The sequence below is a fragment of the Hemiscyllium ocellatum genome, chromosome 9 (assembly GCF_020745735.1).
Source record: "Hemiscyllium ocellatum isolate sHemOce1 chromosome 9, sHemOce1.pat.X.cur, whole genome shotgun sequence".
NCBI lineage: Eukaryota > Metazoa > Chordata > Chondrichthyes > Orectolobiformes > Hemiscylliidae > Hemiscyllium > Hemiscyllium ocellatum.
Genome location: NC_083409.1, coordinates 98,359,635 through 98,383,713, shown reverse-complemented (window position 1 = coordinate 98,383,713; position 24,079 = coordinate 98,359,635). Strand labels below are relative to the sequence as shown.

Here is a 24,079-nt window from a genome sequence, read left to right as displayed (position 1 = left end):
AATGCTATCCCGTATGCATAATTGCTCCGCCTCTGCCGCATCTGCTCTCAGGTGGACCAGTTCCACCACAGAACACACCAGATGGCCTCCTTCTTTAAGGACTGAAATTTCCCCTCCCACTTGGTTGGAGATGCCCTCCAACACATCTCATCCACATCTTGCATCTCCGCACTCGAACCCCACCTCCAACCGCAACAAGGAAAGAACACCCCGGTCTTTACCTTCCACCCCACCAACCTCTGCATAAATCACATCATCGGCTGACATTTCCGTCACTTCAAATGGACCCCACCATCACGGATATATTTCTCCCCCATCCCTATCCGCTTTCTGCAAAGACTGTTCCCTCCACGACCACCTGGTCAGGTCCACTCCCTCTAACAAGCCACCCTCGCCTCCTAGCACTCCCGCAGCGACCGCAGAAATTATAAAACCTGCACCCACACCTCCCCCATTACCTCTGTCCAAGGCCCCAAAGGAACCTTCCAGATCCATCGAAGTTTCACATGCACTTCCACACGTCATTTATTGTATTCATCGCACCCAATGCTGTCTCCTCTATCATTGGGCAGACTGGACACCTTCTCGCAGAGGGCTTTAGAGAACATCTCCGGGACACCTGCACCAACCAATCCCACCGCCCCGTGGTTGAACATTTCAACTCCCCCTCCCATTCTGCCAAGGATATGTAGGTTCTGGGCCTCTTCCATTGCCACTCCCTCACCACCCAACACCTGGAGGAAGAATGCCTTATCTTCTGCCTCGGAACCCTTCAACCCCAGGGCATCAATATGGACTTCACCAGTTTTCTCATTTCCCCTCCCCCCACTTTACCCCAGTTCTAACGTTCCAGCTCAGGACCACCCTCATGACCTGTCTCACCTGTCAATCTTCCTTCCCACCCATCTGCTCCATCTTCCTCTCCGACCTCTCACCTTGACCCACACTCCATCCACCTATTGCACTCTCAGCTACCTTCTCCCCAACTACACCCCCTCCCATTTATCTCTCCACCCCAAAGCTCCCAGCCTCATTCCTGATGAAGGACTCTGACCCGAAACGTAGTTTTTTCTGCTCCTCAGATGCTGCCTGACCTGCTGTGCTTTTCCAGCAACACACTCTCAACTCTAATCTCCAGAATCTGCAGACCTCACTGTCTCCTAATCAGTCAACTTGCCAATTAATCTTCACCTTTTTCTCATACAGTATAATGTGTTACTACCTTTAAACTATGATATTATTGTGTCAGTCCTAATGATATGAGATGAAAAGCTTGAACAGATTTGTGTCTCTTTTTCTCAGCAACACTTAAGTTCTATGCAGCCAAGTGACCATTGATTAAACAGCATATGAACTGTAGCAAGGCTATTGGGCCTGTGGAGCTTGATCTATCATTCAATTTTTCCATGACTGATCTAAATTTAAACTCCATTTACTATATGCTCCATGAACATCCCAATAGATTTCATATTTGATGCAATTCACTTTGAGGTGTTTATACCTTTTGAACCAATTCCTGTGTTATGAGTCACCTATGAAAAATTAACATCTTTCAGCTACCATAGAGTCGGACAGCACAGAAGCAGGCCCTTTGGCCAACATGTCTATACCACCCAACAAATTACACTAATTCCATTTTTCTGCACTTGGTGCGTTGCCTGCTATGCCCTGACATTTTAAGTGCTTACACAGATGCTTCCGAAATATTATGAGATTACCTGCCTCCACACTCTCTCAGGCAGCGTATTCATATGTTTACCACATTCTGGGTGAAAAAGGTTTTTCTCAGATATCCTCTAAACTCTTAATCTTAATATGTGCCCTCTGGTCTTCAACATGTCTGCCATCTGGAAAAGATTCTCATGTTCTATGTCCCTCATTATTTTGTATCCCTCAATCAGTTACCCCCTCAGCCTCCGCTGCTCCAAGGAAAACAAACCCAGCTTGTCCAGTCTCTCCCCATAAACTAAGACTTTTCATCCCAGGCAACATTGTGGTGAATTTCCTCTGCACACTCTCTGACCTAACCGACATTTTATAAAGTTGTAACAAGGATTATTTGCTCTTCCTTACTGTAGCTAACAAAGGCAAGTATCCTGTGAATTCTTTGCCACTCTGTTGACCTATCCTGATGCTATGGACTTCTACACTAACATCCCTTTGTTCCTCAGTACTTCCTGGACACCTATCTTTCATTGTGTATATCCTTCTCTTCGTAGAACTCCCAAAATGTGTCACCTCACTGTTATCAGAATTAAATTCAATTTGCCATTGCTCTGTCCAATTTATCAGCTAATCAATATCAGACTGCAACCTGAGACCATCCTCCTTACTATGAACACCACCAATTTTCATGTCATCTGCAAATTTACTAATTATATTTTCTACATTCATCTCCAAGTTGCTAATATACATAACAAACAGCAAGGGTCCCAGCGCCGATCCCTGTGATACACTAACAGTCACAAAATGAATCACAATAACAGTTCTCCACCATCACCCTTGCCTCCCATATACAAGCAATTTTGAATCTAATTTGCCAACTTGCCTGGATCCCATGGGCTCTTCTTTTGGACCAACCTTCCATGTGGGACCTTGTCAAAGGTATTATAAAGTCCATGTAAACCAGATCAAATGCATTACCCTCATCAATATATTTAGTCTACGTTTCAAAAAAATACAACTAACTTAGTCAAACAAGATCTCTATCCAGCAAATTCATACTGACTGTCCCTGATCAATTATTGTCTTTCCAAGTGTTGATTAAGATTAGAGTGGTGCTGGAAAAGCACAGTATGTCAGGCAGAATCCGAGGAGCAGGAAAATTGACTTTTCGGGCAGGAGCCCTTCATCATGAATTAGCTCATTCCTGATGAAGGACTCCTGCCTGCAACGTTGATTTTTCTGTTCCTCGGATGCTGCCTGACCTGCTGTGCTTTTCCAGCACCACTCTAATCTTGACTCTGATCTCCAGCATCTGCAGTCCTCACTTTGGCCAAGTGTTGATTAACCCTCTCCCTCAGAATTGTTTCAATAATTTCCCTACCACTAACATCAAACTAATTAATCTGTAGTGACCTGGCCTATCGACACAGTGGCTCAGTGGTTAGCATTGCTGCCTCATAACATCAGGGTCCCAGCCTCAGGTGACTGTCTGTGTGGAGTTTGCACATTCTCCCCGTGCCTGTAGTCGATTCCAGCCTCAGGTGACTGTGTGGAGTTTGCACATTCTCCCCGTGTCTGTAGGGTTTCCTCTGGGTGGTCCGGTTTCCTCCCACAGTTCAAAGATGTGCAGGTCAGGTGAATTAGCCATGCTAAATTGCCCATAGTGTCAGGTGCATTAGTCAGAGAGAAATGGGTCTGGGTGGATTACTCTTCGGAGGGTCGGTGTGGACTAGTTGGGCCGAAGGGCCTGTTTCCACACTGTAGGGAATCTAATCTAATTTGAGCTTCCCTTCTTGAACAAAAGAACCACATTAGCTATTCTTCAATCATTTGGCACTTTATTTTTGGCCAGCAAAGTACTCAATATTTGTGCCACAGCCCTCATCAATCTCAATGACGAGAGTAAGATTAGAGCCAATCAAGGATAGTAGTGGTAAGTTGTGTGTGGAGTCAGAGGAGATAGGGGAAGCACTTAATGAATATTTTTTGACAGTATTCACTCTAGAAAATGACAATGTTGTCGAGGAGAATACTGGCTACTAGACTAGGTGTGATTGAGGTTCACAAGGAAGAGGTATTAGAAATCCTGCAGAGTGTGAAAATAGATAAGTCCCCTGGGCCAGATGGGATTTATCCTAGGATCCTCTGGGAAGCCAGGGAGGAGATTGCCGAGCCTTTGGCATTGATCTTTAAATCGTCATTGTCTACAGGAATAGTGCCAGAAGACTGGAGGATAGCAAATGTGGTTCCCCTGTTCAAGAAGGGGAGTAGGGACACCCCAGGTAATTATAGACCAGTGAGCTTTGCTTCAGTTGTTGGTAAAGTGTTGGAAAAGGTTATAAGAGATAGGATTTATAATCATCTAGAAAAGCATAATTTGATTAGGGATAGTCAGCACAGTTTTATGAAGGGTAGTTCGTGCCTCACAAAACTTATTGAGTTCTTTAAGAAGGTGACCAAACAGGTAGATGAGAGTAAACCGGTTGGTGTGGTGTATATGGATTTTAGCAAGGTGTTCAATAAGGTTCCCCACAGTAGGCTATTGTCCAAAATGCTGAAGAATGGGATTGTGGGAGATATAGCAGTTTGGATCAGTAATTGGCTTGCTGTAAGAAGACAGAGGGTGGTAGTTGATGGGAAATGTTCATCCTGGAGTCCAGTTACCAGTGGTGTATCACAAGGGTCGGTGTTAGGTTCACTGCTGTTCATCATTTTTATAAACGACCTGGATGAGGGCGTAGAAGGGTGGGTTAGTAAATTTGCAGACGACACAAAGGTCGGTGGAATTGTGGATAGTGACAAAGGATGTTGTAGGTTACAGAGAGACATAGATAAGCTGCAGAGCTGGGCTGAGAGGTGGCAAATACAGTTTAACGCGAACAAGTGTGAGGTGCTTTGCCTCGGTTGGAGTAACCGGAATGCAAAGTTCTGGGCTACTGATAAGATTCTTGGTAGTGTAGATGAGCAGAGAGATCTCGGTGTCCAGGTACACAGATCCTTGAAAGTTGCCACCCAGGTTGACAGGGTTGTTAAGAAGGCATACAGTGATTTCGCTTTTATTCTAGAGGGATCGAGTTCCGGAACCATGAGGTTATGCTACAGCTGTACAAAACTCAGGTGCGGCCGCACTTGGAGTATTGTGTATAGTTCTGGTCACCGCATTATACGAAGGATGTGGAAGCTTTGGAAAGGGTGCAGAGGAGATTTACTAGGATGTTGCCTGGTATGGAGGGAAGGTCTTATGAGGAAAGGCTGAGGGACTTGAGGCTATTTTCGTTAGAGAGAAGAAGGTTGAGAGGTGATACAATAGAGACATATAAGATAATCAGAGGGTTAGATAGGGTGGACAGGGAGAGCCTTTTTCCAAGTATGGTGACGGCGAGCACGAGAGGGCATAGCTTTAAATTGACTGATGATAGATATAGGACAGATGTCAGAGGTAGTTTCTTTACTCAGAGAGGAGTAAGGGTATAGAATGCTTTACCTGCAACGGTAGTAGATTCGCCAACTTTAAATACATTTAAGTCATCATTGGACAAGCATATGGACGTATATGGAATAGTGTAGGTTAGATGACAGGTCAGCGCAACATCGAGGGTTGAAGGTCCAGTACTGCGCTGTAATGTTCTATGTTCTATGTTCCTCCCTTGCCTCCCACAGCAGCCTGGGGTACATCTCATCAGGTCCTCAGAATTTATGCATCTTCATACCTACTAAAATATCTAATACCTCCACCTTATTAATCTTAACATGTTCTCAAATCTCACCAGCCCACCTGAAATCCCTGATTACAATGTATTTCTCCTCTGTGAATATAGGTGAAATCTATTCATTTAAGATCTCACCCATATCCTCTAGCTTCATGAACATCATCATTTGGCTTGGAAATTTGTTCAGAGTTCATTTCTAAATATTTAATATTTCACATTATACTTGATTTGACAGGTAAGATTAATCTGCAATTGCAAGGAATTTACTGATGTTCAACTCAGGGTGAACGAAAAGAAGATTCTTAACACACTGAATAAAGACAAGAATAGAACTACCATCAGGTAATGCTAACCATGTTACTTGCAAGTACTGCAAGTTTACAAATGTGCAATTTAACAGGAAATGAGAAAGAAGCTTTTGACCTGTGAATAAGAGAATTACCACTAGATGATGTTGACTATTGCTTCTGAGGTAGTTAAACACCTTTATCATCTCTCATAGAGTCATAGAGATGTACAGCATGGAAACAGACCCTTCGGTCCAACTGTCTATGCCGACCAGATGTCCCAACCCAATCTAGTCCCACCTGCCAGCACCCGGCACATATCCCTCCAAACCCTTCCTATTCATATACCCATCCAAATGCCTCTTAAATGTTGCAATTGTACCAGCCTCCACCACATCCTCTGGCAGCTCATTCCATACACGTACCACCCTCTGCCTCTTAGGTCTCTTTTATATCTTTCCCCTCTCACCCTATACCTATGCCCTCTAGTTCTAGACTCCCTGACCCCAAGGAAAAGACTTTGTCTATTTATCCTATCCATGCCCCTCATAATTTTGTAAACCTCTATAACGTCACCCCTCAGCCTCCGACGCTCCAGGGAAAACAGCCCCAGCCTGTTCAGCCTCTCCCTGTAGCTCAGATTCTCCAAACCTGGTAACATCCTTGTAAATCTTTTCAGAACCCTTTCAAGTTTCACAACATCTTTCCGATAGGAAGGAGACCAGAATTGCACGCAATATTCAAACAGTAGCCTAACCAATGTCCTGTAGTGCCGCAACATGACCTCCTAACTCCTGTACTCAATACTATGACCAATGAAGGAAAGCATACCAAACACCTTCTTCACTATCCTATTTACCTGTAACTACACATTCAAGGAGCTATGATCCTGCACTCCAAGGTCTCTTTGTTCAGCAACACTTCCTAGGACCTTACCATTAAGTGTATAAGTCCTGCTAAGATTTGCTTTCCCAAAATGCAGTACCTCGCATTTATCTGATTTAAACTCCATCTGCCACTTCTCAGCCCATTGGCCCATCTGGTCCAGATCCTGTTGTAATCTGAGGTAACCCTCTTCGCTGTCCACTACACCTCCAATTTTGGTGTCATCTGCAAACTTACTAATTGTACCTCTTATGCTCACATCCAAATCATTTATGTAAATGACAAAACGTAGAGGGCCCAGTACCAATCCTTGTGGCACGCCACTGGTCACAGGCCTCCAGTTTGAAAAACAACCCTCCACCACCACCCTCTATCTTCTACCTTTGAGCTAGATCTGTATCTAAATGGCTGGTTCTCCCTGTATTCCATGAGATCTAATGTTGCTAATCAGTCACCCCTGGGGAAACCTTGTCAAACGCCTTGCTGAGGTCCATATAGATCACATCTACTGCTCTGCCCTCATCAATCTTCTTTGTTACGTCTTCGAAAAACTCAATCAACTTTGTGAGACATGATTTCACATGCACAAAGCCATATTGACTATCCCGAATCATACCTTGCCTTTCCAAATACATGTACATCCTGTACCTCAGAATTCCCTCCAACAACTTACCCACCACCGAGATCAGGCTCACTGGTCTATAGTTCCCTTGCTTGTCTTTACCGCCCTTCTTAAACAGTGGCACCACATTTGCCAACCTCCAGTTTTCTGGCACTACACCTGTGACTATCGATGATACAAATATCTCAGCAAGAGGCCCAGCAATCACTTCTCTAGCTTCCCACAGGGTCCTTGGGTACACCTGATCAGGCCCTGGGGAATTATCCACTTTTAACCGTTTCAAGACATCTAGCACTTCCTCCTCTGTAATCTGGACATTTTGCAAAATGTCACCATCTATTTCCCTGCAGTCTATATCTTCCATATCCTTTTCCACAGGAAATACTGATGCAAAATATTAATTTATTATCTCCCCCATTTTCTGTGGTTCCACACAAAGGCCGCCTTGCTGATCTTTGAGGGGCTCTATTCTCTCCCTAGTTACCCTTTTGTCCTTAATATATTTATAAACATCCTTTGGATTCTCCTTAATTCTATTTGCCAAAGCTATCTCATGTCCCCGTTTTGCCCTCCTGATTTTCCTGTTAAGTATACTCCTACTTTCTTTATACTCTTCTGAGAATTCACTCGATCTATCTTGTCTATAGCTGACATGTGCTTCCTTCTTTTTCTTAACCAAATCCTCAATATCTTTAGTCATCCAGCATTCCCTATACCTACCAGCCTCCCTTTCACCCTGACAAGAATATACTTTCTCTGGATTCTTGTTATCTCATTTCTGAAGGCATCCCATTTTCCAGCCGTCCCTTTATCTGCAAACATTTGCCTCCAGTCAGCTTTCGAAATTTCTTGCCTAACACCGTCAAAATTGGCCTTTCTCTAATTTAGAACTTCAACTTTTAGATCTGGTCTATCCTTTTCTATCACTATTTTAAATTGAATAGAATTATGGTCGCTGGGCCCAAAGTGCTCCCCCACTGACACCTCAGTCACCTGCCCTGCCTTATTTCCCAAGAGAAGGTCAAGTTTTGCACCTTCTCTAGTAGGTACATCCACATACTGAATCAAAAAATTGTCTTGTACACACTTAAGAAATTCCGCGCCATCTAAACCTTTAATACTATGGCAGTTCCAGTTAATGTTTGGAAAGTTAAAATCCCCTACCATAACTATCCTATTATTCTTACTGATAGCTGAGATCTCCTTACAAGTCTGTTTCTCAATTTCCCTCTGACTATTTGGGGGGGGGGTCTATAATACAATCCCAATAAGGTGATTATCCCTTTCTTATTTCTCAGTTCCACCCAAATAACTTCCCTGGATGTATTTCTGGGAATATCCTCCCTTAGCACAGCTGTAATGCTATCCCTTATCAAAATACCACTCCCCCTCCTCTCTTGCCTCCTTTTCTATCCTTTCTGTAGCATTTGTATCCTGGAACATTAAGCTGCCAGTCCTGCCCATCCCTGAGCCATGTTTCAGTAATTGCTATGATATCCCAGTCCCATGTTCCTAACCATGCACTGAGTTAATCTGCCTTCCCTGTTAGGCCCCTTACATTGAAATAAATGCAGTTTAATTTATTCATCCTACCTTGTCCCTGCCTGCCCTGACTGTTTGACCCGCTTCTGTTCTCAGCTGTACCAGTCTCAGATCGATCTCTTCCCTCACTATCTCCCTGGGTCCCAGCAGCATCCCCCCCCCCACCTTACTAGTTTAAATCCTCCCAAGCAGTCCCAGCAAATTTCCCTGCCAGTACATTAGTCCCCTTCCAATTTAGGTGCAATCCGTCCTTCTTGTACAGGTCACTTATACCTCAAAAGAGATTCCAATGATCCAAAAATGTGAAATATTCTCCCATACACCAGCTCTTCAGCCATGCATTAATCTATCCTCCTATTCCTGCCCTCACTAGCTCTAGCACTGGGAGTAATCCAGATATTACTACCCTTGAGGACCTCCTTTATAAATTTCTGGCTAACTCTCTGTAATCTCCCTTCAGAGTCTCAACCTTTTCCCTTCCAATGTCATTGGTTCCAATGTGGACAATGACCTCCTGCTGGCCCCTCTCCCCCATGAGGACATTCTGCACCCTCTCTAAGGCATCCTTGATCCTGGCACCAGGGAAACAACACACCATTCTGCTTTTAGATGGAATTCCATGAACTTTATAATAACTGTTTCATTGTTGCCTTTAACTTTGGCAGTTTTGTAATGTTTTAATTTTGATACGTAACAATTTTCCAATGAATCTAAATTTGGAAATACAATTAATAGTAAGGAGAATTATAACAGACTTCAAGATTAGCATAGAAAAGCTGAAGAAATGGGTGGATGCTGGGCAGAAGAAATTCAACCCAATTCAAGAAATAAACAGGAGATTCAAATCTCCTCTTTCCAGAGACCAACTCTGAGCTGGCTGTCTACAGCTGGTGTACTTTGCAAATCGATAACCACAAATGAGGTGCCAGAAGATTGGAAGTTGGCTGATGTGGTGCTACTATTTAAGAAAGGTGATAAGGAAAAGCTAGGGAACTATTGACTAGTGAGCCTGACATTGGTGGTGGGAAAGTTGTTGGAGACAATCCTTAGGAACAGGATTTACATGTATTTGGAAAGGCAAGGACTGATTAGGAAGAGTCACCAAGGCTTTGTGCATGGGAAATCATGTCTCACTATTGAGTTTGATTGAGTTTTTGAAGAAGTAACAAAGAGGATTGTTGAGGACAGAGTGGTGGACGTAATCTATATGGATTTCACCAAGGCGTTCAACAAGGTTCCTCGTGGTAGACTGGTTAGCAAGGTTAGATTGCATGGTATACAGGGAGAACTAGCCATTGGATACAGAACTGGCTCGAAGGTAAATGACAGATGTCAGGGCTGCTTTTCAAACTGGAGGCCTGTGACCAGTGGTGTACCACAAGGTTCAGTGCTGGGTCCACTGCTTTTTGTCACATAGATAAATGAGTTATGGTTAGTAAGATGACACCAAAATTGGCAGTGGAGTGGACAACAAAGAAGATTACCCTAGAGCGCAACGGGACCTTGATCAGATGGATCAATAGGCTGAGGAGTGGGAGATGGAGTTTAATTGAGATAAATGTGAGGTGCTGCATTTTGGAAAAGCAAATCTTAGCAGGACTTATACACTTAATGGTAAGGTAGTGGGGAGTGTTGCTGAACAAAGAGACCTTGGAGTGCAGGGTCATAGTTCATTGAAAGTGGAGTCCCAAGTAGACAGGAACGTGAAGAAGGCATTTGGTATGATTGCCTTTATTGATCAGTTCATTGAGTCCAGGAGTTGGGAGGTCATGTTGCAACTGTACAGGACATTGGTTAGGCCACTTTTGGAGTACTGCATGCAACTCTGATCTCCTTGCTGTAGGAAAAATATTGTGAGACTTGAAAGGGATCAGAAAAGTTTTACAAGGATGTTGCCAGGGTTGGAGGTTTGAGCAAAAGGGAGAGGCTGAATAGGCTGGAACTATTTTCCCTGGAGTGTCAGAGGCTTAGGGGTGACTTTATAGAAGTTTATAAAATCATGAGGGGCATGAAAAGGGTAAATAGACAAGGTTTTACCCTGGGATGGGTGAGTCCAAAACCAGAGGGCTTGGTTTAAGATGAGAGGGGAAAGGTTTAAAAGAGACCTAAGGGGCACCTTTTACATGCAAAGGGTGGTGTGTGTGCGGAATGAGCTGCCAGACGATGTAGTGGTGGCTCGTACAATTACAACATTTAAAAGGCATCTGGATAGGTACATGAATAGAATAGGTTCAGAAGATGTGAGCCGAGTGCTGGCAAATGGGACTAGATTTATTTAATATGTCTGATCAGCATGGACGAGCTGGACCGAAGGACCTGTTTCCATACTGTCCAACTCCATGACTCTATGATATGCAAATAAAAGGTGACTTGGTGATGGGATACTGGCCTCTGTGCATTTGTTTCAGAAACAGAAATAGTAACATAAATTGCTGGAAAAACTCAGCAAGTCTGGCAGCTTCTGTTCTGTACTGTGTTCTGAAGAAGGATCACTGGACCTAAATATGAACTCTTAATTTCTATCCACAGATGCTGCCAGACCTAACAATTTCTGTTATTGTAGCTTCATGAACTAGTTATAAAATGAACAGTTTGCTTTTAATGTACATCATTAAGGTTTTAAACCTGCTATTTTTCTAGCATTTTCTGTTTTTATTCCTCCTCATCTTTGTCTGAAATGGAACACCCCTTACTCTGAGATTGTGCAATTTGGGCCTAGGTTCTCCCACAAGGGAAACAACCTCTCAGCATCTACCCTGCCAAGCTCCTGAAAATCTTGATTATATTTTAATAATTTCATCTCTCTTTCTTCTACACTCCAGTGAGTACAGACCAAACCTTTGCCTCTTAAGAAAATCTCCTCCATACTCAGGATCTAACTAGTGAACCTTCTCTGGACTGCTTATTGTGTCAGTATATCTTCCTTTAAATAAGGGGAGCAGGATGATGTCATAGCTGTTACAGAAACTTGGCTGAGGGAAGGACAGGACTGGCAGCTCACTGTTCCAAGTTTCAAATGCTATAAGAAGGATAGAAAGGGAGATGAGAGTAGGAGGAGTGATGCTTTTGATTAAGGTGAACATTACTGCTGTAATTAAAGAGGATATTTCTGAGGGACCATGCAGTGAAAATTATGGGTTGAAATTAAACATAAGAAAGGGATGATCACCTTGATGGGATTGTACTACAGGCTCCCCAATAGTCAGAGAAAAATTGAGAAGCAAACATGTGCAAAGATCTCAGATATATAAGAACGATAGGATTGTCATAGTAACGGATTTTAATTTTCCAAACACTGACTGGGACTGCCATAGTGTTAAAAGTTTGTAAATGTTTGTAAATTTATAAATGTGTTCAAGAAATTTATTTTTATTAATATGTGAATGTTCCTACTAGATAAGGAACAAAACTTGACCTCTTGGGAATTAAGGAAGGGCAAGTGACAATAGTGTTAGTAGGAGAACACTTTAAGACTAGGACTACGATTCTATTAATTTTAAAATATGATGTCAAAATGCCGGTGTGGGACTGGGGTTGATAACGCCAGAACTCACATGACACCAGGTTATGGTCCAACAGGTTTAGTTGAAACGACAAACTTTCAGAGCGCTGTTCCTTCATCAGGTGAAGCTTTTCAGTTAAAGTTCTTAATTGGAGTAAGGTAAATTTTAATAGTATGAGAACTTTCATAGATCAAGAGCTTTCAAAAATCAATGGGAGTAGACTGTTCAGAGGTAAAGGGACGACTGATAAGTGGGAGAGGCTTTCAAAATTGTGATGATGAGAATTCAGATGCATTCTATTAGTGTTAGAGTGAAAGGTAAGGCCAGTAAGAATAAGGAACAATTGATGAATAAAGATATTGAGGTTTTCGTCAAGAATACAAAAAGGATCATATTTATATTTAGACAACGGGGATCAAATGAATCTCTTGAAGAGCATAAAGAGTGTAGGGACATTTGTAAGAGTGAAATCAGGAAGGCCGAGGGGATATGGGATAGTCTTGGCAGATAATGTTAAGGATAAGCCAAAGAGATTCTACAAGTACATTAAAAGCAAAAGAGCATCTAGAGAGAGAGAGAGAGAGAGAGAGAGTAGGGCCCCTGAAAGATCTGTGAGATTGTCTTTGTATTGAACCTCAAGAGATGGGAGAGATTTTAAATGAATATTTAGCAACAGTTTTTACTGTGGAGAAAGAAGTGGAGGCTAGAGAAGTCAAGGAAATAAATATTGATGCTTTGAAAACAGTTCATGTGACAGAAGAGGAGGTGCTGGTGGTCTTAGAAAGCATAATGGTAGATAAATATCCAGGACCTGATCAAGCGTATCCCAGGACCTTATGGGAAGTTAGGAAGGAAATTGCGTGGACCTTAGCAGAAATATTTTCACTACCTATAATCACAGGTATGGTGCTGGAGAACTGCAGAGTGGCTACTGTGGTGCCTTTATTTCAGAAAGACTGTAAAAAGAAGTCAGTGAGCCTGACATTGGTGGCGTATAAGTTGTTGGAGGTGATTCTGAAAGATAAGGTTTACATGCATTTAGAGAGATAAGGAATGATTTGGGATAAAAAATGAGGTCTGCAGATGCTGGAGATCACAGTTGAAAATGTGTTGCTGGTTAAAGCACAGCAGGTCAGGCAGCATCCAAGGAATAGGAAATTCGACGTTTCAGGCATAAGCCCTTCATCAGGAATAGTCAACATGGCTTTGTGCAAGGCAAATTATGTCTCACAAGCTTGATTGAATTTTTTGAGAAAGTAACCAAAAAAATTGAGTGTAGAGGCATTGTTTACTTGGACTTTAATGAAACCTTTGATGAGGTTCTGCATGGTAGACTAAATAGTGAAGTTCGATCACACGGGATTCAGGGTGAGTTTGCCAATTGAATACAAAATTGCTTTCCATTGGAAACAGGGTGGTGGTGGTGGAGGGCTCTTTTTCACACTAGAGACTTGTGACCAGCAATGTTTCACAGGGATCAATACTGATCCATTTTGTTTATCATTTATATAGATGACTTGGATAAGAATGTAGGAGGCATGATTAGTAATTTTGCGGATGACACCAAAATCTGTGTATAGTGGACAGTGAAGAAGGTTATCTATAATTACAAAGGGATCTTGATCAATTGAGTCAGTAGGCTGAGGAGTGGCAAGTGGAGTTTAATTTGGATAAATGTGACGTACTGCATTTTGGTAAAATAAACAAGGGCAGAACTTAGACAATTAATGGCGGGGCCCTGGGTCATATTGTAGAACAGAGAGACCTCAGGGTTCATGTACATAATTCTTTAAAATTTGTTTCACAGGTGGACAGGGTGGTTAAGATGGTGTTTAGCACACTTGCCTTCATTGCTGAGACCATGGATTTATCGGAGTTGGGACATCATGATGAGGTTGTTCTGGACGTTGGTGAGGCCTTTTCTGGAGCACTGTGTGCAGTTCTGTTCTCCCTGTTCTCAGAAGGATATTATTAAACTAGAGAGGGTTCTGAAAAGATTTACCAGGATGTTGCTGGGAATAGAGGGTTTGAGTTATAAAAATAGGCTGATAATCTGGGACCTTTTTTCACTGGAGCATAGGAGGTTGACAGTTGACCTTATACAGGTTTATAAATTCATGAGGGGCACAGGTAAGGTGAATAGCAAAGGCCTTTTCCCTAAGGTGGGGGTATTCAAAACTAAGGGCATATTTTTAAGGTGAAAGGAGGAAGGTTTAAAAGGACATGAGAGACAACATTTTTACACAGAGAGCAGTTAGTGGTGTATGAGCTGCCAGAGGAAGCAGTCAATGCAGGTATAGTTACCACATTTAAAGGACATCCAGATAAGCATATGAATAGGAAGGGTTTAGAAGGATATGGGACAAATGCAGGCATGTGGGACTAGTCTAGTTTGGGAACATGGTCAATGTGGACAAGTTGGCCTGAAGGGTTTGTTTCCATGCTGTATGACTCTATGACTTTATAACTAGCCACAGATCAATTTCCTACTCAGCATTTCAGCAGCGGAGCTAAGTGGGAGCGGTCAAATTGCGCTATGGGAAGATGAGTAAAGGCTATAAATACTTAACATTGGGACGTTGGGCCCTGATTTCAGCAGTGGAGCTAAGTGGGAGTGGTCAAATTGTGCTCTGGGAGGGTGAGGGAACTAATATATTTGGGCAGTGGCTAATACCGAGACACAACATGTGTAGTGTCTCCCACCCACCCTCCTCCTCCAAACAAAAACAAAGCTCTGTGGTGTGTTGATAAGGTAAGGATTTTCTTTTTCTTTTTTATCATGTGCTGGCAAGTAGTGTGATTGGTAATTTTTTTTTCATTTCATTTATCTATTATTTGATATTGTAGTTGGACTAAGTTAAGCTTAAGAGTCAAAATGGCAGGAAATCCCAGACCCGTGTTATGCTACTCTTGGTCAATATGGGAGTTCAGCGATGCGGCTGATGTCCTTGATGCCTTCACTTGCCAGAAGTGTGTCCAGCTGCAGCTCTTGTTAGACCACATGACACCTCTGGAGCTGCGGATGGACTCACTTTGGAGCATCCACGATGCTGAGGAGGTTTTGGATATCATGTTTAGCGATTTGGTCACACCGCAAATTAGGATTGCTGAGGGAGAAAGGGGATGGCTGACCAAAAGGCAGAGAAAGGGCAGGAAGGCAGTGCAGGTGTCCCCTGCAGTCATCTCCATCCAAAACAGGTATACCATTTTAGATACTGTTGATTGGGATGGCTCACTGGGGGAAGGCAGCAGTAGCTAGGTTCATGGCACTATGGCTGGCTCTGCCATACCGAAGAGCAGAAAAAAGTGTGGAAAGGCTACAGTCATAGGGGATTCAATTGTAAGGGGAGTAGATAGGCAGTTCTGTGGTCGAAAATGAGACTCCAGAATGGTATCTTGCCTCCCAGGTCAGTGATGTCTCAGATCAGCTGCAGGATATTCTGAAAGGGTAGGGGGGTGCAGTGATGAACAGCCAGCTGTTGTTGTGCCTATAGGCACTAATGATATCGGTAATAAATGGGATGAGGTCTGACAAGCAAAATTTAGGCAGTTTAGTGCCAAATTAAAAAGTAGGACCCCAAGGGCAGCAATCTCAGGATTGCTACCAGTGCCATGTACTAATCAGAGTAGAAATGAAAGAATAGGTAGAATGAATGAGTGGCTTGAGAGATGGTGCAGGAGGGAGGGGTTCAGATTTTTGGGACATTGGGACTGGTTCCGGGGGAAAGTGGGACTATTACAGATTGGACGGTCGACACCTGGGCAAGACTAGAACCAATGTCCTCAGAGGTGCTTTTGCTAATACTCTTGGGGAGGGTTTAAACTAATGTGGCGGGGGATGGAATCAAATGAGGAGGTTAGTGGACAGTAAGGAGGTAGTAACTGAAGCCTAAAAGGAACTAGATAATGAAGTCAGTGTGACTAAGGGGAAGAGTAGGCAGGGAACAGGTGAACGCAAAAAAGACAGGTGGTCTGAGGTGCATTTGTTTTAATGTGAGAAGTGTAGTAGGTAAGACAGATGAACTTAGTACTTGGATTAGTACCTGGGAGTATGATGTTATTGCTATTACTGAGACTTGGTTGAGGGAAGGGCAAGATTGGCAACTTTATATCCCAGGATATGGATGTTTCAGGCAGAATAAAGATGGAGGTAAAACAGGTGGAGGAGTTGCATTACTGGTCAGAGAGGATATCACAGCTGTGTTGAAGAAGGGCACTATAGAGGACTCAAGCAGTAAGGCAATGTGGGCCGAGCTCAGAAATAGGAAGAGTGCAGTAACAATGTTGGAGCTTTACTACAGTCCGCCCAACAGTGAGTATGAAATAGAGGTACAAATATGTCGACAGTTTATGGGAAGATGTCGGAGCAACAGGGTGGGAGATTTTAGTTTTCCCAACATTGGCATGATTCACTTAGTGTTAGAAGTTTAGGTGGAGCAGAATTTGTAAGGAGCATCCAAGAGGGTTTATAGAGCAGTATGTAAATAGTCTGAATCAGGAAGGGGCCACACTGGGCCTAGCGTTGGGGAATGAGCCCGGCCAGGTGGTTGAAGTTTCAGTAGGGGATTACTTTGGGAATAATGATCACAATTTCGTAAGTTTTAGAATCCCATCGACAAAGACGAGAGTGGTCCTGAAGGAAGAGTGCCAAACTGGAGAAAGGCCAACGAAAGCAAAATTCAATAGGAGTTGGGAAATGTAGATTGGGAGTATCTGTTTGATAGTAAATCCACATTTGATATGTGGAAGGCTTTTAAAGAGAGGTTGATTAGAGTGCAAGATAGACATGTCACTGTGAAAGTGAGGGATAGAAATGGCAAGATTAGGGAACTATGGATAACAGGTGAAATTATGAGACTAGCTAAGAGGAAAAAGGAAGCATTCATAAGGTCTAGGTGACTGAAAACAGACAAAGTTTTGGAAGAATATGGGGAAAGTAGGACCAATCTGAAACGAGGAATTAAGAGGGCTAAAAGGGGTCATGAAATATCTTTAGCAAACTGGGTTAAGGAAAATCCCAAAGCCTTTTATTCATGTATAAGGAGCAAGAGGGTAACTGGAGCAAGGGTTAGCCAACTCAAGGACAAAGGAGAGAAGTTATGCATCGAGTCAGAGAAAATGAGAGAGATTCTTAATGAGTATTTTGTGTCAGTATTCACTGAAGAGAGGGACATGACGTGTGTTGAGGTTAGGGATAGGTGTTTGATTACTCTAGGTCGAGTTGGCATAAGGAGGGAGGAAGTGTTGGCTGTTCTAAAAAGCATTAAGGTTGATAAGTCCCCAGGTCCAGATGGGATCTATCCCAGGTTATTGAGAGAAGGGAGAGAGGAAATAGGTAGGGCCTTAACATATCTTTGCAGCATCTTTGAACATGGGTGAGGTCCCAGAGGACTGGAGAATTGCTAATGTTATCCCCATGTTTAAGAAGGGTAGCAAGGATAATCCAGGTAATTATAGACCAGTAAGTCTGACATCAGTGCTAGGGAAGCTGTGGGAAAAGATAATGAGGGGTAGGATCTATTTACATTTGGAAGAAAATGGGCTTATAAGTGATAAGCAACATTGTTTTGTGCAGAGAAGGTCATGTCTTACCAACTTGATCGAATTCTTTGAGGAGGTGACAAAGTTGATTGATGAGGGAAGGGCTGTAGATGTCATGTACGTGAACTTTAGTAAGGCGTTTGTAGACTGATAGAGAAAGTGAAGTTGCATGGGGTCCAGGGTGTACTAGCTAGATGGATAAAGAACTGGCTGGGCAACAGGAGACAGAGAGTAGTAATGGAAGGGAGTTTCTCGAAGTGGAGAACTGTGACCAGACATATTCCGCAGGGATCTGTGCTAGGACCACCTTTGTTTGTGAAATACATACATGATCTGGAAGAAGGTATAGGTGGTCTGATTTGCAAGTTTGCAGATGACACTAAGATTGGTGGAGTAGCAGATAGTGAAGGAGACTGTCAGAGAATGCAGCAGAATATAGATAGATTGGAGAGTTGGGCAGATAAATGGCTGATGGAGTTCATTCCAGGCAAATGCGAGGTGAAGCATTATGGAAGATCCCATTCAAGAGAGAACTATAAAGTAAATGAAAAGCTCTGGGGAAAATTGATGTACAGACAGATCTGGATGTTCAGGTCCATTGTACCCTGAAGGTGGGAATGCAGGTCAATAGAGTGGTCAAGAAGGCATATGGCATGCTTTCCTTCATCGGGCAGGGTATTGAGAGTTGGCAGGTCATGTTACTGTTGTTTAGGACTTTGGTTCGGCCATATTTGGAGTACTACATACAATTCTGGTTGCCACATTACCAAAAGGATGTGGATGCTTTGGAGAGGATGCAGAGGAGGTTCACCAGAATGTTGCCTGATATGGAGGGCACTCGCTGTGAAGAGAGGTTAAATAGATTAGGATTATTTTCTTTAGAAAGACGGAGATTGGTTTGGTGGGGGGAAGGGAATGGTCAAACCTGATTGAGCTCTACTAAATCAAAAGAGTCGTAGAGTCATAGAGATGTACATCATGGAAACAGACCCTTCGGTCCAACCCGTCTATGCCGACCAGATGTTCCAACCCAATCTAGTCCCACCTGCCAGCACCTGGCCCATATCCCTCCAAACCCTTCCTTTTCATATACCCATCTAAATGCCTCTTAAATGTTGCAATTGTACCAGCCTCCACTACATCCTCTGGCAGCTCATTCCATACACGTACCACCCTCTGTGTGAAAACGTTGCCCCTTAGGTCTCTTTTATATCTTTCCCCTCTCACCCTAGACCTATGCCCTCTAGTTCTGGACTCCCCAACCCCAGAGAAAAGACTTTGTCTATTTATCCTATCCATACCCCTCAGCCTCTGACACTGTAGGGAAAACAGACCCAGCCTGTTCAGCCTCTCCCTGTAGCTCAGTTCCTCCAACCCTGGCAACATCCTTGTAAATCTTTTCTGAACCCTTTCAAGTTTCACAACATCTTTCCGATAGGAAGGAGACCAGAATTGCATGCAAATTTCCATCAGTGGTCTAACCAATGTCCTGTACAGCCGCAACATGACCTCCCAACTCCTGTACTCAATACTCTGATCATACCAAACACCTTCTTCACTATTCTATCTACCTGCGACTCCACTTTCAAGGAGCTATGAACCTGCACTCCAAGGTCTCTTTGTTCAGCAACACTCCCTAAGACCTTGCCATTAAGTGTATAAGTCCTGCTAAGATTTACTTTCCCAAAATGCAGCACCTCACATTTATCTGAATTAAACTCCATCTGCCACTTCTCAGCCCATTGGTCCATCTGGTCCAAATCCTGTTGTAATCTGAGGTAACCCTCTTCGCTGTCCACTACACCTCCAATTTTGGTGTCATCTGCAAACTTACTAACTGTACCTCTTATGCCCGCATCCAAATCATTTATGTAAATGACAAAACGTAGAGGGCCCAGCACCAATCCTTGTGACACTCCCCTGGTCACAGGCCTCCAGTTTGAAAAACAACCTTCCACCATCACCCTCTGTCTTCTCCTTTGAGCCAGTTCTGTATCTAAATGGCTAGTTCTCCCTGTATTTCATGAGATCTAACCTTGCTAATCAGTCTCCCATGGGGAACCTTGTCAAACGCCTTACTGAATCCATATAGATCACATTTACTGCTCTGCCCTCATCAATCGACTTTGTTACGTCTTCAAAAAACTCAATCAAGTTTGTGAGATATGATTTCCCATGCACAAAGCTATGTTGACTATCCCTATTCAGTCCTTGCCTTTCCAAATACTTGAGTAAAAAGTGAGGTCTGCAGATGCTGGAGATCGGAGCTGAAAATGTGTTGCTGGTTAAAGCACAGCAGGTTAGGCAGCATCCAAGGAACAGGAAATTCGACGTTTCGGGCCAGAGCCCTTCATCAGTATTTCCAAATACTTGTACATCCTGTACCTCAGGATTCCCTCCAACAACGTGCCCACCACCGAGGTCAGGCTCACCGGTCTATAGTTCCCTGGCTTGTCTTTACCGCCCTTCTTAAACAGTGGCACCACGTTTGCCAACCTCCAGTCTTCCGGCACCTCACCTCTGACTATCGATGATACAAATATCTCAGCAAGAGGCCCAGCAATCACTTTTCTAGCTTCCCACAGAGTTCTCGGGTACACCTGATCAGGTCCTGGGAAGTTATCCAATTTTAACCGTTTCAAGACATCTAGCACTTCCTTCTCTGTAATATGGACATTTTGCAAGATGTCACCATCTATTTCCCTACAGTCTATATCTTCCATATCCTTTTCCACAGTAAATATTGATGCAAAATAACCATTTAGTATCTCCCCCATTTTCTGTGGCTCCACACAAAGGCTGCCTTGCTGATCTTTATGGGGCCCTATTCTCTCCCTAGTTACCCTTTTGTCCTTAATATATTTGTAAAAACACTTTGGATTCTCCTTAATTCTATTTGCCAAATCTATCTCATGTCCCTGTTTTGCCCTCCTGATCTCCCTCTTAAGTATACTCCTACTTCCTTTATACCCTTCTGAGGATTCACTTGATCTATCCTGTCTATACCTGACATGTGCTCCCTTTTTTTCTTAACAAAACCCTCAATTTCTTTAGTCATCCAGCATTCCCTTAACCTACCAGCCTTCCCTTTCACCCTGACAGGAATATACTTTCTCTGGATTCTTGTTATCTCATTTCTGAAGGTGGATGTCAAGAAGCTTTTTCCCAGAGTGGAGGACTCAATTACTACAGGTACACGTGTTCAAGGTGAGAGGGGAAAAGTTGAAAGGAGATATGCCTGAAAAGTTCTTTATGCAGAGGGTGATGGATGCCTGGAACATGTTGCCAGCAGAGGTTGTAGAAGTGGACACGATAGCGTCATTTAAGATGTATCTAGACAGATACAGAATGGGCAGGGAGCAGAGGAATACATATCATTGGGAAATAGTTGACAGGTTTAGATAGGGGATCTGGATTAGCGCAGGCTTGGAGGGCTGAAGGGCCTATTCCTGTGCTGTAATTTTCTTTATTCTTTGTACTCGTTACCAACCAAAGCTCCATTTGTGGACAACCTTTCAGCTTCAATTTGTCTGCAAGCTGTAATGATTGTAATGAGATCAGCCAAGTGGACCTCATAGAAAATGGGTCTCCTGATTTGGCTGTTAATCTCTTCCAATCAGGGTGCCCTGGCTGACAGATAAGAACAGGACTATCTTGTTCTGTGGCACTGTGGAGTCCGTGGACCATGTGTATATTGGGTGTGGGCATTTGCACTTTCTTTTTGATTTTCTTAAAAACCTCCTCCTCTGCTTTTGGTTGCACTTCAGTCCCACGCTCCTGATCTTCGGGCACTCGGTACAAAGGAGGGAGGGCAGGTCTGAAGACCTCCTCGTGGGTCTGCTCCTGGGCCTGGCCAAACTGGCCATAAACAGGTCCAGACAGCGGGCCGTGGAGGGGGTCATTAGGGCCGACTGCCTGCCCCTCTTCTGTGTTTATGTTAGAGCCCAGGTGTCCTTGGAGAAGGAGCACGCAGTCTCCACCAACACCCTGGAGTTTTTCAGGGAGAGGTGGGCGCCGCAGTTAGTGGAGTGCATTATTGCGCCTCCAACTCTATTTTGTTTTAATCCCTGCCCTCCCCTTCACTGTTTGATCACACAGCATTGCCTTTTGTGAAGGGCACTGCTTGTCACTGGCCACTCGGGTGTTTCCTTTTTTCCTGGTGGTGGAAATTGAATAAAAATTCATACACCTTGTGTCTCTCACTGTGTCTCACACCTGCACACACACAACATGGGTGCTGGGGAAAAAATAAGCACTACCGCAGTTATGTAGTAGTGTGGGGGTTAATAAAAGAAAGAAAAAGAAAAAAAAAGAAAGCAAAAAGAACAGGACTGTCAGACATCCTGTTCTTTCTGGCAGCTGGCTTGAGGGATCAGTGTTGAAGACTCTCCACATATAAATAGAGGGTGACTTGGTGATGGGATGCACACCTCTGAGAAGTTATTTCACAAACTATACAACTACACAAACAGCAGCTGTGTGAACAGTATTTACAATGACTGACAGGTTATTTACTTTTAAAAGCATGCCGCAATCCTTCAGCAATAATTGGTTTTAAAAGCCATTTTCTCGTTTCAGTCCACCATTAAAAATACAGAAAAATAAAAAGACACAGTCTATTCAGTATACATCTTTTGTGTCATCCTCACCACTTGCCCTCCCCACCCATTTTTGAGTCATCTTGGCCAGAGCACATTTATTTTCCTCACCAAGACATTTAGAGAGATGGTAGATTGTTTGGAAGATGACAAATTAGTTACATAAGTAGGGTGGAGAAGCTGAAGTTGTTCTCTTAGTGTTCGTTGCTCGAAAGAGACATAATAGTGGTGTTTAAAATCATGAAGGATTTAATTAGAGTTATTGAGAGAAATTATTTCCAATGGCTGACAGCTTAATAACTAGAGGGCACAATCCAAGATGAACGGCAGAAGAATCAAATGATTTGGGGAAAAAATATCCTAAACAATATACATTCATAATGCACTGCCTGATATTCTTCAAAACAAAATTGGATAAGTATTCAAAGGAAAATAATTGCAGGGACATGAGAAAAGAGTTGGAATAACCAGATTGCTCCTCAAAAGGGCCAACAAGACTAAACAAACTGAATTGAAACCAACAAATGCTGGAGATCACAGTGGGTCAGGCAGCATCCATGGAGAGAGAGTGGTGGCCACCTTATGTTGAACTATTTTCTGATTAGGCAAGGATGATTTTTCATTGAAAGTTAAGATCTTGGCAGATGAAGTGAATGTGGACCATCATCGCAGCAGTTGATTTTTGCAATGTTGTTAAATCTGGAATAAAAACGTTCCTGATACCCATGCTGGCTTGCAGAGGAATCTCCAGATGGAGTTTGAAAAAACAATTTAATTGAGATTTTACAAGTTTTGAGAACATGCCATTTGGTATTTATTACAAACTCCTAAAAACTAATCTGACACATATTGGAAAGTTTGGAGTCTCGTTCACTGCTTTGATATATGGTTGACCTTTGAAAGAGAAAAAAATATATAATCAATTGCAGTCTGTTTTATATAGAATGAGGTTAGGTTTCATATTTTATGCAATATGGAATTCATTGTACTCAGTTTCTGACTACTTTATTAAATGGTGTTTTAAAGTCATAGAGATCTACTGCACAGAAAAAGACTCTTCATCCCATTGCATATGCAATGGTCAAAAAACCACCAAACAGTACAGTTTTTGTCCAGTTTTTGAACTTTATTTCTAAGATTTCAAATGCAAAATTATGCAACATAGTGTTGAAAGGGGAAATGAGAAAAAAAAAGCAAGGGTCTTGTGATCTGGTGAAAGTGACATCTTGACAAAAAGTGCTACAAAATCATAAGGTGTGGGAACAGAGTAGGCCAATTCGGTTCAACAACTCTGCTCCACCATTCAACTCAATTAGTAATCTTTCACTGACACTGACCCTGCAATTGTCACAATGTACTACATTTTGTTTCACTAGAGCCGAGAATATGGTTCCTCCCAGTGTCAGGTTTGAACCTAGCAGATATACAATCTACTTTACCAAAACTGATGTTAAACAGAACCACACAGCAGCAGTACTCCTGTATTATAAGGATATGATCAATGTTCTACAGATGGCATTTGTTCCCAAGGAGACAATGCATCAATTAAAGCAGGTGAAGCAGTGCAGTGCAAAGGCAGCACAAGACCCTGGTGGGGCTAGGAATTATTAGAAGGTGGGACAAGCAGCCTGCAGTGTTAAAGCAGATTTGTGAGGAAGACCCTACCTCCCAAGCACTATGTGTCAATAAGTAAACTTTGATTTTTGAAATAATATCCAGAAATTCC

At 42.9% G+C, this 24,079-nt stretch overlaps 1 protein-coding gene across 1 annotated transcript in view; it reads left to right on the top strand.

Moving 5' to 3' along the window:
* Nucleotides 1-24,079, top strand: part of hfm1 (helicase for meiosis 1) — a 192,005-nt gene that overhangs the window by 122,163 nt on the left and 45,763 nt on the right. Inside the window, exon 20 of the mRNA XM_060829604.1 lies at nucleotides 5,611-5,717. Coding sequence (XP_060685587.1) covers nucleotides 5,611-5,717 — 107 coding nt within the window. The remainder of the gene's footprint in view (nucleotides 1-5,610; nucleotides 5,718-24,079) is intronic.